Raw genomic sequence first — 13633 nt, forward strand, 5'->3', positions numbered from 1 at the left:
ACAGACAGAAAGGCAGGTGAATGGATGGATAGTCAGACAAACAGACAGACAGACAGACAGACAGAGAGCTGAATAGACAGAGAGATGGATGAATATATGGATAGACAGAGAGTCAGACAGACAGAAAGACAGAAAGGTGGATGGATGATAGATGGATAGACAGACAGACAGGTGGATGATAGATTGATAGACAGACAGACAGAGAGTCAGACAGACACAAATGTGGATGGATGGATAGACAGACACACTGACAGACAGAAAGGCAGGTGAATGGATGGATAGATGGACAGTCAGACAGACAGAGAGCTGAATAGACAGAGAGATGGATGAATAGACAGAGAGACAGACAGAGGGATGAATAGATGGATGTTCAGATGTCTCACCAGATGTGCTGCTCCCTCTGTCTGAGCTGCTGTATGTTCCTCCAGTATGAGTCTCTTGACTGTGGTTATAGGGGATGGTGACTGAGATGTTACCTTCACCTCTGAAGTGGTCTAGATGATGAAGAGATTGGTTATAAAACAGCTGAAATACTGCTTTGAGGTCTAAAATGTGTGTGTGTGTGTGAAACAGACAAACAACAGCTCTTTTATAAAAGCATATGCACTTCAGTACACAACATTGCAGGGCGGAGCATCTGACACTCGAGCGGTGAACACTTACACAAGAGTTTAGTCATAAGCTGTTATGACTTGTTAGTGACTGGTTTCAATTGTCTAGTAAGTGTGAAATATCACACCCACACACACAGTTAGATTCATGCAAGTCGAGTCACACAGACAACACCGTGACCTTTTTAGTAGCAACACATGGATAGCTTTGATCTAGAGTTACACCGCCCCGTATTTGTACAGTAATCCAAGATCTCTGGCTTCACACTGTTCAGAGACATCGGACACCTCATAATCTTCTCTTTCCCTTCATCGCCATCCAAACAGTAAAACAACGACTATAAATAAGGATTAACTTTACTAGCAGAGCGTAGAGTTCAGTTACACGCGAGCACGCCGTGACGGATCAAAACAGGGTTGAAAAGTGAAAGATGTGAGGATGCCAGCGAAGCTTTTTAAAAGAACAAAATGAAGAGACACAAGAATCCTTGAGATTCTTCAGGCCCCAAGTAAATCCACAGACTCACCCTTGTTCAGTTTGTTTTGCTCCATGACGTTGAACTGGAGCGGCGCGATGATGTCGGCTTGTTTATGAGGAGTGCCCTGACTGCTCTTCCAGCACTGCTTCTCGTTGAGGTCACTTCCTCCTCCGCTTCCTCCGCTGCTGCTGTTCATGTTGTTATTGGCCAGACAGGATTGGATGAGCTGGGTGGTGGCGTAGGGCGTGGGCTGACCTCCGGGCCCAACGAAACGGCCGTCTTTTAGATTGGGGCTGTTGAAGGTCTTCATCTCGTTGATCTTGTTGGAGAGGTCCACGTCGCTGTAGAGGGCCGTGTCTGGAGCCAGCAGGTTGCCGGTTTTGTTGTCCATCTGGTTGCTGTAGTTGGCGATGCAGTCGGCTGGACGATACAAGATATTTTGAGGATTTTGTACGGTTGCTGTATAGGATTTTAAGATACAGTTGGTGGATGATATGCCTTTATAAATTCTTTTAAGATGTCCTCACTTGCTAAAAATATTTTCCTAGCATTTCGTTCTTGTTTTTTTGTACAAATATTTAAATATACATTTACCGGAGAGGCAAAATGAAATATTAAGCTTTATTTTCGAAAACAATTTTGCAAACTTACATTTTTATCAACAGATAAAACATTTTTAATAAATGTAATTAATATAATTGAATTTATTTTGACTTTAAAAATGTTTCGCATCTATTTTTTTCCTTGAAAAATCCCTAAGAAGGAAAATAGATTTCTTAAAAAAAGATAAAAAATGAAGTGAGTTCATACTTAAGACAATAAAAATATCTGCCAATGGGGAAATAAAAAGATAACATAAAAAAACAATAAACTTGACATGAAGTTTATTTTTACCCCTTTTGCAAATATTTTTCTAAGAGTAAAATTAAAGTAAAAAATGTTTTAAAGAAACCAAAGGGTTTGGAATTAATACTGAGAAAATCATATTTCTTAGCGCTCGGGTGTTTTTCTTGTCTCAGGGTATTTGTAACAAATATCAATGCCAAATGCCAATTCTGAATTATTGTGTAGCCTTACATGCAAATCCAAGTGAAGTCTCTAATAAAGATTGACAATCGGTTAAAAGCCAAGAAATAGCACAATAAATTGGTTTTAATCTATGCTAAACCGCCGACGATTAAAAGAAAGAGAAAAAATCCCAACACCACCACTAGGAAGCACAAAAATGCAAATACTATAATAACACCCTCTCACACTCTTCTTCTCCTCATCCTCTCTCTTAGGCCCATGACACAAGTCAAGCGTGTCACTTTGAGTTGAAAAGCGGGCCGGCTCATCGAGCAGGATGTTCTAACACGACCGAATCAAAAGCCTCCCGAACGCGAAGCGCTGTAAAAAGACCATCCTCTGACAGATCCAATTTTCAACGACTCATAAAATATTCAAATCCTCCGCAGCAGCATCCGAGCTCGGAGCCTGGCGCGTAAATACCGCCGCCTGCCATCGGACGGATTCCACATAGCTCGGTTTCCGTACGGCGGAACCTCAACGGTTGAAGTGTCAGTGATAAAAGATCTCGTGGAATAAGACGAACTAAGTCGTCTTTCCAGAGAAGCCCTGATGTTACCGATCCGGTTAATATCCTGGAGATTTTTTAGTATTTGGCACAGCAGGCAGGTGGGTGTCAAGCTTTTAAAACATCATGCTGTAAGAAGCACTCGACATTAATCCTTCATTCCTTCTTTGATGAAGGCGACAGGAATAAAACCTGGTGTTAGTAAAAACACACTCGCAATGAAAAGGCAAATCAAAGGTAAAGCGAAGCTTTGAGGGTTAAAAGCTTCATCCCAAAAACGTTGATGCTCTCTGAGAATGGCGTGTCCACACATAATCCTCCAGACTACGAATGAAAATAGTGACTAATTCATGAACTTCAATGAAGACGTTTACTAAAAACCTGGATGCGTTTCACACGTCTTAATGAATGAAATACTCTCACCCACTTATATCACAGAACCAAACACGCTGTAGCTATTGGTTTATATCAGGAGTGACTGTAAATATTAATAATGTAATACTGGTTCTCCTCAGAACAACAAAAACCTGAAGGTCCTCTACGACTCCTCCCCTCTTTTTCCATTCTTGGTTTATTGTGACCCGCGTGACCGCTCCTGGTTTCCTGAAGTGAGCACTTAGGAGAAACTGCATTAGTGGCTTCTAGCAGTTCTATGGAAATCAGGCGGTAGATTGGATTAGCTGGACTACAGCCTGTAGGGCTCTTTCAGTATTGCTAGCTTTTATTTTCCCTGACGTCTGGAGAGCGCACACGCACGGTTGCGTGTCAAAGGAAGGACACCATACTTGCTGTGTTTCGTTCAACTTGGAAATTCCAGTCGCCTGCTTGGAAAAGTGCAACAAAGCACCATTTGTATTCAAAGGGTTCGCAAAATCATCGACAGCAACAGACACGGGTGTATGAGGTCGTACACAGTTAATAAACACAGTTGTTCTGGAAATTGTAGGAATTACCTACAAAGAATATATATATAATATGTAATAATTTAGATATTATATTTATGAATGACATACATAAACGTTCACTTTTACATTTTCTTATTATAATTGATAATGTAAAATTTATTTGAACTTAACTTAGACCTAAAAATGTTATTATTATGAAATATTTTTATATATTTATTTATGTTTAATATTTGCAAATTGGAGGAAAGACCTACAATAAATAAATAGACATATATATATATATTATTAATTTTAATAATATTTAATTTTATATTAATAAAGGCATACATACACGTTCATTTTTACATTTTTAAATTGAAATTGAAAATGTAACATTTATTTGATCGTAACTTAGACTTATAATTTTTGTTTTATTGTTGTTTTTAGACTACTTATTTATGTTTAATATTTGGAAATTGTAGGAACGACTTACTTATTGTAGATAATATGTTGATAAATACATATATAAATTTTACAAATATTTAATTTTATATTAACAAAGACATACAAACACGTTTATTTTTACATTTTAAATTGTACTTAACAAATATATTTTTAACATTACATAGACTTACGTTTTTTGTATTATTATTGTTTTTAGATAAGTATTTATGTTAAAAAATGTAATCATCATATTTTCTGGAAATGATATGCTGTTATAGTTATGTAAGTTAAGCTAATTTCTAAAGAGCAAGTCGCTTATTTTGCCCCAATTGTTGTATACTGTTTAACCTTTAAAGAACATGCTAATAAATATTTAAAGAGTTTTGCCTGCAAGGTTTTTTCTAAGACATTTGTACTTCTTTCAGAGAAAACGTGTTTTTTGGATAAATATGACAAAATGTAAATGTAGGTAGGCAAACAATAAATGGTCTTCTGTTTTACCGGTTTGTTCCTTCATGTTATGTATGCCTGCAGAAAGTTGTAAAACACACGCATTGTCATACACACTCACCAGGGCGGCTGTAGGTGGCCAGGTTGCTATCGCTGTTTCCATTACTGCCAGTACAGCAGTTGATGGTACAGTCATTTTGATTGGAGCAGTTGTTGGGCCAGGTGTCTGCCAGCCAGGGCTGAGTCGCCGGTTCGCCGATATTCAACAGACCTGGTCTAAAAATACACAAACATGTTGATTTATTACCAACTTTAACACAGACATGGTTAATAAACAAGACATGTGGTGCCAAGACCTTGAGCGGCCATCTTTGATTTTAGCCCTCGATGGAGGGCCGTTGGAAAACTGCTTTTAAAACGGTAACATTGCTCAACCAATGACGTGAGTTTGTGGAGGAACTATCCCTTTGTCCAACCAATGGAGTTGAGGGAAAAATGAATTATTTGTACAATTCTAGGTGGATCAGAAACATCACTTTCCACAAAGGCCCGGTTCTCTTTCTCTCTTCCAGTGCTTCTCTCCGGGCATTTGTGCTAAATGGATTGCGTTTTCTTGACTTGCTCGTGACTCAACTTGACACTTTCCTTGAAGCCTTGTGACTGTCGGGTGGATTTCGGATTACCCAAACGCAGGAGAACATCGCTGCTCCAGCGTGGGAAAGACGAACCCGAATCATCTAAGCCATCACTAAAGACGAAGGGCTCCGAGTTACAGCTCATGCCAGCATGTCGCAGTCTATCACTATCATCTCAGATGTTTGAAGAGGATCTGAATGAGCCTGAATACATTCAGATCCAGATCTAGTGCAAAACAACTTCACTGAATTTCCCATTTGACCTAATTACAAATCCAGAAACAAGAAACAACGCAAGCGTTCTTTCATTTAGCGGTTGTCTTTAAAAGCGCTGATGATATAATAGCAAGTTCTAGAGAATTCAATAACACCATAAAACAAGGTCATATTAAAATGATGGAGGAAGAAAGAAATAAGAGGTTCAGAGGATATTTTTCCAGGGACGGGCATCAAAGACGCATCAAAGACAGAGTTTTGTGCTTCAACGTCAAAGTGCGGTAAATGGCTTCCCGTTCCCCCGGCGCTCGCCGCATCCCTGCAGCAGGTTCTGCCTCTTTCTTGTATTTCACTAAGACGACCTAACAAGCTCTCTTAGCTCCGAAAAAGGTCTGAAACCTTTGCTATAGGCAAGGGTAAAGACTTGGCTAATGAAAAGAACACATAAAGGAAGAAGACGCGCAGGAATTCTCATCTGCGGCTATTCATATGAAAACAAAGATGCATACGTGCATGAGGGAACATCAATTCTCTCATGCGTGCCACCAAACGCTCGCCATGGGGATGTGGAGACATTCAGGGTAAATGCATAAATATGTTGGTGCAAATAATTGCATTCGCAGGGGAAATAAAATGGCCTTTGTCTCTTTTGGCTTCTGAACGGCTCCATCTCACAACACACGACAGCTGAATGGATATTTTACAAAGACAAACATGCCCCCTGGTGTCAATAAAATGCGATTGCACTGCAGCACGCACCCTCCATGTGGACGTCATAGGGTTCAGCTAAACCTGACATTGTTTTGAAGATGTAAATTCAGACGTTGTGTATATTCTCACCTTCCTGCACTGGTGACAGCCTCTCCTCCTCTCTGATAGGCCACTGCAGCAAAAGAAAAGAAATGGTAAGAAAACATACAAGACATTTTCTTTTAAATGGATAGTTCACCCAAAAACATGAATTCTGTCATTTATTTTTTCCCCGTTATTTCATTCACAACGTGCGAAACACAAAAGAAGATATTTTGAGAAATGCCTCAATGGTCCATTCACCGGTGTTACCAACGCTCTTCAAAATATCTTCTTCTGTGTTCTGCAGAAGTATGAAAGTCATACGGGAATGACACAAGGCGAGTTAAAAAGATAAATATCAATCGTAAAAGAAAGATTTCGGTCATGCAAAAGCAGATGGGTCTAAATTCATTCCACTGAATAAGTTCACATCCAATCCCTACACGACAAGACGTTTTGTCCTGTCTGAGTTATCAGAGTAGTCGCCGGTGCTTTGATCAATTCCTCTGTCGGTTCTAACGCCCTCTTTATTCAAGCACGCATTCTCTCTCTCTATATACTTTTATGCTGGCAGTCCGTGCGAGCGGCTAAAGTTCTCTCTGATTATCCGTGTCAACCTCAGACTGGATTTAGACTTCCTTTCTTGTGGAGAGATGCATTTAGATCCTCCCACACTTCCCCTGGTGTCGTTCAGTTTAGTTTTGGGTTAAGCTGCGAACCGGACTGAACCGGCCGTTGAGGAATATATTGTTACTACAGCTGAGAAATGGGAAGTAGCAATGCGTGACGGGAAGTGTAGTTCTTTATGACTTTTGGAAGTCAAACAAACAATTTATTCGATTTAACACAGTGGACAGAACATGGACAGGAAGTTGTGTCAGACTCTAGGAATTGTGGGAATCTCCAGGGTGTATACAGGAATCATGGAGATGAAAGTTATACTTTTTAAGACTCTTTCCACACATTGTTAGACGTCATCTTTTTGACACCCTGGGGAAGTCTATGAGGTGTGCTTACCTGTGGGCGTGAAGGTGAAGGAGGGCACTGCATACACACGAGACAGCAAAGAGAAGAAAGACATATCATTAGTTATTCATTAGATTCACAATTATTACTCACAACATTATATATTTATGATATCGGATTCTCGCGTGAAAATATTGAGGCATAAAAACACAATTAAATAAACATGAAGTAGACAGACAGACACTCAAAACGTATTCGAACACGTGTCCTCCGTTTGACAGAAATCGAGTTTCTTTCATGTTGATCAAAGGGCCGATAAGCAGGTGAATAAAACGGCGAGTCAATCTGAGCGATATGAGGGCAGAATTCGTAATAAACAGCCCATCAGACACATCAAAGTGTTCATGCAGAGATCTCCTGTCTGTGCGCTTGTTTTTTGGCTGTTTCGGATCCATCAGAATTCAACACCTGCTGTCCGCACCGCCTCATTTTCATCTATTTACGGGAAGACATCCTTCAAAACGGTCCAAATGTCATGTTTATCGACAGTGCTGGTCTGGGTTCCTTGGCAGCGCTTTGAGGAAAGATGAGTCAAGCAGATTGGCCGGCGTTTTTTGATGATTTTCTCTTAAAGCAGAAGTAGATTGACGATAAAACAAATTTCATTGGTGAATAAATGATTGACAGGGCTCACAGAATCTCTTCACACTTTAAGATTAGGCACTTAAAGGGATACTGCTGTCATCATTTACTCACCTTCGAGGTTGTTCCAAATCTGAATAAACGTTTCCGATGAACATGGAAAGATATCTGGAAGAACGCTTGTTGACTCCCATAGTAGGAAAAAATACAATGGTAGTGCCCGAGAACTGTTTGCTGTCCTACATTCTTCAAAATATCTTCTTTTCTAACAAAAAAATAAAGTATATTCCTACTATGGGAGTCAATGGGGGTCAAATTCTGACAGGTAAGTAAATGATAATTTTTGGGTGAAGCATCACTACTTTACGAAACTTCAAGCAAGTCGGGGCTTGTCCACGACAGACAACCTTTATTTTCGCCGTACCTTCTGCGAACGCTATAATATCAGTCGCGCCAGCCCGTACACATGTTGTGTAAACTGTTTTCTAGCATTCAAAAGATCATAAGCGATCAGAAATAAAAGAACCCTACGTTTCGTCTTGCGCTAGCATTTACAAAAAACACGACTGCCGGTCATGTCAATCTTGTCGTTGTTGAGTCATTCTGGTAAACACATTCAGGTGTTCTCAACCTTGAAACGTGGACGTATTCAGTATTGCTTTTTTGTTCCTTTGCGGTCGACACGTTCAATTAACTTGAATGCGACTCAGCCTTCGGAGTCTATGAATGCTAACGCTAATGAATGGCTTGGATCTCTTCCTTTAGATTCTTGCCAATAAACATTCCATTCGCTTTATAACCTTGAAACATGCAGCTATTGCACGCCGAAAAAACGCCATTGTTCGCATCGCTCTTCCTGTCAACTCATCAAGCGAATGAGAACGGATTGTAAAGAAAACATTCAGACTGTCAGGGATCAGCTGTGATTCATCGCGGTCAAAAGCTTCTGGATACATGGAAACGTAAGAGTTGTATAGAAGCGTCCCTGAGGGCAGAAATCAGACTCATCTCATTTAAGAAACGGGTGCGAAAAACCTGTGCGTTTCCTTACATTAGGTCTAATAAAAGACCTTGACATCTGGGATTAAATTTGAGATTACGACGCAAAACATAAGCAGCTGTACAGCTCGAGGCCAAACGTTACAACTGAGACGCTGTGAGAAGATAAGAATACTTTGTAATACAAGTTTCTTGAAAATGAAAAAATAACAAAGCATAAATAGTTATGTCACATTTAGTTTTATTACAGTACTACATTACTCCACCCACCCAGGTATGAATGATAGACCACGCCCCCATAATAACAACTCACAGACTCGTAATTATCAGGTTGGAGTAACTAACCCGCTGCTCATGTCATATCTGATGCTTTTGTAAATCATTATATGGGAAATATTTGTACCGACTTATAAAAGTGATGAAAATTCTGTCATCATTTACTCGCCCTCTTGTCATGTCAAACATGTCAAAAAGTTTTTAGATGAATGTCGATAACCGAACGGCGACATCCATTGTATGGCCGCAAAACCAATGCAAGTGAATTTGCTGCCGTCGCTGCTCGGTCAGCAACATTTTTCCAAATATCTTCTTTCGTGTTATGCGGAAGAAAGAGACTCGTACAGGTTCGACATGACAAGAGGGTGTGTAAATGAATTTCGGGTGAGCTGTCACTTTAACCTTTGACCTCAGTGTGAACTGACCTTTACGGATTCCGGCGTAGCTGCTGGTCAGCCCGTTCCTCTTTTTACGGTGACGGTACAACCAGATGCTGAACACCATGAGAATGATCCAGCAGGCGGCGCCGATGCCTGCGATGAACGCCGGCTGACGCACCACGTCCGAGATCTGCTGGGAGATGGTGTTCTCCATGTCCAGAGGCGAAACTATCCGGCCCGATGAATCTGAAACCAAATTGAAAGCATTTTTAGTTCAGCTCAGATGAGTTTTCGTTTTTCTATCCAAAAGTGATTTTTACGCGAGGAGTTTTAATATTGACTTGAGCGAAATCTAAAAACTTGACTTCGTGAAAAGCAAGCTCTGCGTTTCTATATTTTATGATCGAGAATTGAATTATTAATGAGAAGATGTAACAGCAACCACAAAGCCGTCTCCACCATCTCTTATTCTTCCAATCCAATCCCAAAAAGAAAAGTTTATTTTCTCTTCGCCTCCTCTTTCTGTTTCATGTGGGAGTCACTTTCATCTTCTCAGACTATATTCTGTTTTATTTCTTCTCCTGCTTGGAGCGAAGCCGAATTGCTGTTCTACACCTTCTTGTATTTCTCTCTCCTTTATCGAGTTTCATCCGTACTTCCTGTTTGTGTGTTGTACGGTTGTGACTGAAACTCCTCTGAGAAGCTGGGGCAGGACAGGTGCGTGGGCAGCGGAGATGCGAGAAAGCTCACGGTGTGACAGATGCTTTTGTGGCCGGCATCTTGGGTTTCCGGCATGTCTTTCTGTCCTGATGTAAGGCTCAGCGGGGGAACCGGCTGAATGGAGGCACATCAGAAACTGCGATTTAAGTTGAACCCACGCAGCACTTGACTAAGGGAAGAAGCGGACTGCTTCACGATCTTTGCTGTGGATATGTGCGTGAGGTTACAGCTCAAACCCTTATTTCCGAACGCTTTTGACTGGCAAAAGTAAACATGTTACCCATAATTCACTGCTTCACTACTAAGAACATGTCAAATATGATATATTCTTATATATATACTCCATTGACTTATTTGACTTTCAATTTCACTGTCCTTTCAATTTTTAACTTTTGTTTTATTATTTGAAAGTACGAAGGGCGTCTTCTTTATTCGTGAGTTTCAAAGTGCACTTTAATATCTCTTTAATCTGTTAACTATTCCTTGACCGCACATATGATTGGCGTCTTATTAAAAACAGATTTATAAATCCAACCTATTGTTCACGCGGATCCAATGGCACGACACCAAGTTCTGTCACAATCCTCGTTATTAATCGCTGGCAGACACGACTTGAGCTTCGACAAGTTAAAGCCGGTGAGTTTACGTAGAAATAAGCTTTTCAAGCAATTAAAAGCTTTGCTGCACAAAAGTAATCGACTCTTAACATCTGCGTCGAGAAAATGACTCTAATAAGGCCGTTTTGGTTAATTATATACTTCTCAGAATGAATGTAACCGCAAGACAAGTCACGACTGTGGAATAAGTCATCCGACTCACCCAATTGGAAGAAGGTGGCCTCGCTTTTGACCCCCGGACCGGCCCCGGTGCTGGCTGCCACTTCCAACCTGTACGGCACACCGACCACCACACCCGGAATCAAAACCGAGAAGGTTGAGCCGTCCACCGTGCGGTTAGTGTGATAGCGGCTTTCGTTTCCAAGGCACCAGATCTGAGAAGAAGGAAAATAAATTGTAATGGGACACAAGAATGTACCGCTTCATAACAAATAGTGTAACTTGGGTAAAATTTAAATGTTTTAAGTAACACCAATGCCGTCAACCTAAATTGCTAAATTGCAGACGGATTAGCTACCTTTTCTTGGCTGTAAATACATCAAGTCAATTTAAAGGGATAGTTCACCCCGAAATAAAAACGTCGGCATCATTTACTTACTAAAACTTATTGTGCTAAACACAAAGATGGATATTTGGGAGAATGTTTATAACCACATAGTTCTGGGGCACCATTGACTACCACGGTAGGAAGAAAAACTACTATGGTGGTCAATGGCGACCCAGAACCGATTGATTTCCCACATTCTTCAAAATATCTTGAAATTGACACCTACCCTTTCCGCAGGTCTTTGGAAATTCTTATATAATAGACATTTTCTACACTTTTAATATGTTACAGGTGGGTTAGCAAGTCAGTTTGTTTTCACGCTTTATCATGTAGCGCTAAGATTAAGACAAAACTAAGAATTTACACACTGAAATTGTCGTCAAAGAATTGTCTTAGTCGGGGCTCGCGATTTGAAACTTCTCCTTTTTTTGTTTTCATTGTGCACACTGATCCCAGGTCTGTTTCTACTCAAGAAACTCCCGCAGTCGGTCTTAAAATGAGCATCAATGTGTGTGTGTGTGTGTCCAGAGGTCGTATCACACACCGTCAGCCTAACACAAGCTCGAGCCCGGCGGGGGGATATTCACCGGGGTGAAACGTGATATAGCTTCCTTTATGGAATAAAGTCTCACATATTTTTCCACGCTGACGTCCTCAGCTTCGGAAACGCTAATCAGATTCAGACATCCCTAAAGGCCACGCAAAAAAGGGCATTGTGGGTATATGGGGAATGTGAGGCAACAGACAGAACGTTCTGACGGTTCTGAAGTTCTCCTGAGGCACAGCGGGCCAAAAAAATAAGTGTACAAGAGAAACGTTTAGCGCGAAATTCTCCTCCGCCCAATTTAACAAGCGTGAAATTACTCACCACCTTCTCTTCCACTGCCTAAAACATTTACCTGAAAATGAACCGGGACTTAACAACTCAAACCGTGTCTCTTCCTGTCGGAGGAGGCCTGAGAACCGAATGACGAAACGGTGAAAACCCATTAAAATGTATGCGCATGAAAGGGATATTGTATTAGATGAGCGCGTTATCATGCTCAGACATGATACAGGATGATAGGGAAATATTTGTAATTATATTTTGCTAGTGTGCATGATTATGTAAGATTAGAATTGCAAAGTGACAATCAAAAAACGAGTTTGGTTTAATGAAAACATGTTTATAAGAGAGCAATTGGTACACTGCAAGGCCAGGAATTGAAGCGATACCTTCCATCAACCACTAGGTGGCATCATTTCACAAGCTCTCAACTTCCACCCGAGAAAATCCAACCATTATCCGCCAAAACACGTTCCATTCGTTCTCCGGCTCACAGTCAAATAAATGGAGTGAATCGATGGAGTGTGAATATAATTTCCTCTGCCTATTTCCTTCCCTCGCTGTTGTTAACACAATCCCTGTTTCTTTGTCTATTTCATGCCGTTCGTACCTTATATTCCTGCACCACGCCGTTCTGCTCCTCCTCTGGAGGCGGTTGCCAGGATACCAGGATAGCTGTGCCGTTGTCCCCACTTCCTGTTACGGTGACCCCCCGGGGAGCTGCGCTGGGTGCTGCGATAAGAGACGGGGAAACGTGTCACACACACACACCTTACAATATGAACATCGCACATGTATCTTACAGTGTGTGTGTGTGTGTGTGTGTGTGCGTGCACATTTACAAACACTGTAATATGCATGCTATGTACAGACAGTACACCTAATAATACTGTAAATGTTTAATCGTATAAGCATATTTGTACATACAGTATATGTATGTGCATGACCAGTGTGTGCCCGTCTGTGATCGTGTGTGTGTTGTCTTCTCGTGCACAAGCGTGTGTGTGTTCTCAGTAATAACACATGTAAGCACTCGTTTTAATAGCTCGACTCTCTGCGTTATTAGTGCACTTAAATAATGAGAGAGGACTGCCAAGCTACATGACTCCGAGTCCTAAGTGCCAGCTGCCAGCGGGACGAATCTGCTATAGCTCAGGGTGAACGGAATCCAGAATTCACTTTACATCACCATTATCCACTTTATACAAAAATGAAACCGTTTGCGTTTCGTTTGCTGTAGCTGACGTTCTGCGGTTTTTTTCGCATCAATTGATGACATGCATGGGCACGGGCGCAATGCATTCTGGGAGCAGACCGGATCCCTGCTGCCACACCCTCAGAACAATTAGCACAGCAGTTGTTTAAGCTTTCCTTCTGGCTTCTTGTTGGTCGCTTGGCTTTCGTTCTTTTTGGCTGCCTCGAGGGCCGCAGACCGCACGGTAATGCAAACAGAACAGCGGAATACAGATTTAATGGGAAGAAATACACACATACACGCCAGACGTACGTGACCTGAACCGAAATTGAACAACAAGATGAACAACGGTACGCCAGTAGATTTAGTCGCACATCT

The 13633-nt window shown here is 41.1% G+C and overlaps 1 protein-coding gene across 2 annotated transcripts in view; it reads right to left on the reverse strand.

The window, feature by feature from the left end:
• Nucleotides 1–13633, reverse strand: part of robo1 (roundabout, axon guidance receptor, homolog 1) — a 104852-nt gene that overhangs the window by 8219 nt on the left and 83000 nt on the right. The window contains exons 14-21 of one of the 2 annotated variants that reach the window (XM_079481720.1): nt 12671–12792; nt 10890–11061; nt 9396–9596; nt 7105–7131; nt 6136–6178; nt 4566–4720; nt 1139–1510; nt 384–494 (exon numbers count right to left, since the gene is read on the reverse strand). In XM_079481720.1, coding sequence (XP_079337846.1) covers nt 384–494; nt 1139–1510; nt 4566–4720; nt 6136–6178; nt 7105–7131; nt 9396–9596; nt 10890–11061; nt 12671–12792 — 1203 coding nt within the window. Of the gene's footprint in view, nt 1–383; nt 495–1138; nt 1550–4565; nt 4721–6135; nt 6179–7104; nt 7132–9395; nt 9597–10889; nt 11062–12670; nt 12793–13633 lie in introns of both variants that reach the window. The other variant, XM_079481719.1, reaches the window with a different exon arrangement.

The sequence above is a fragment of the Barbatula barbatula genome (genome assembly GCF_947034865.1).
Source record: "Barbatula barbatula genome assembly, chromosome: 19".
In the NCBI taxonomy this organism is placed as follows: Eukaryota; Metazoa; Chordata; class Actinopteri; order Cypriniformes; family Nemacheilidae; genus Barbatula; species Barbatula barbatula.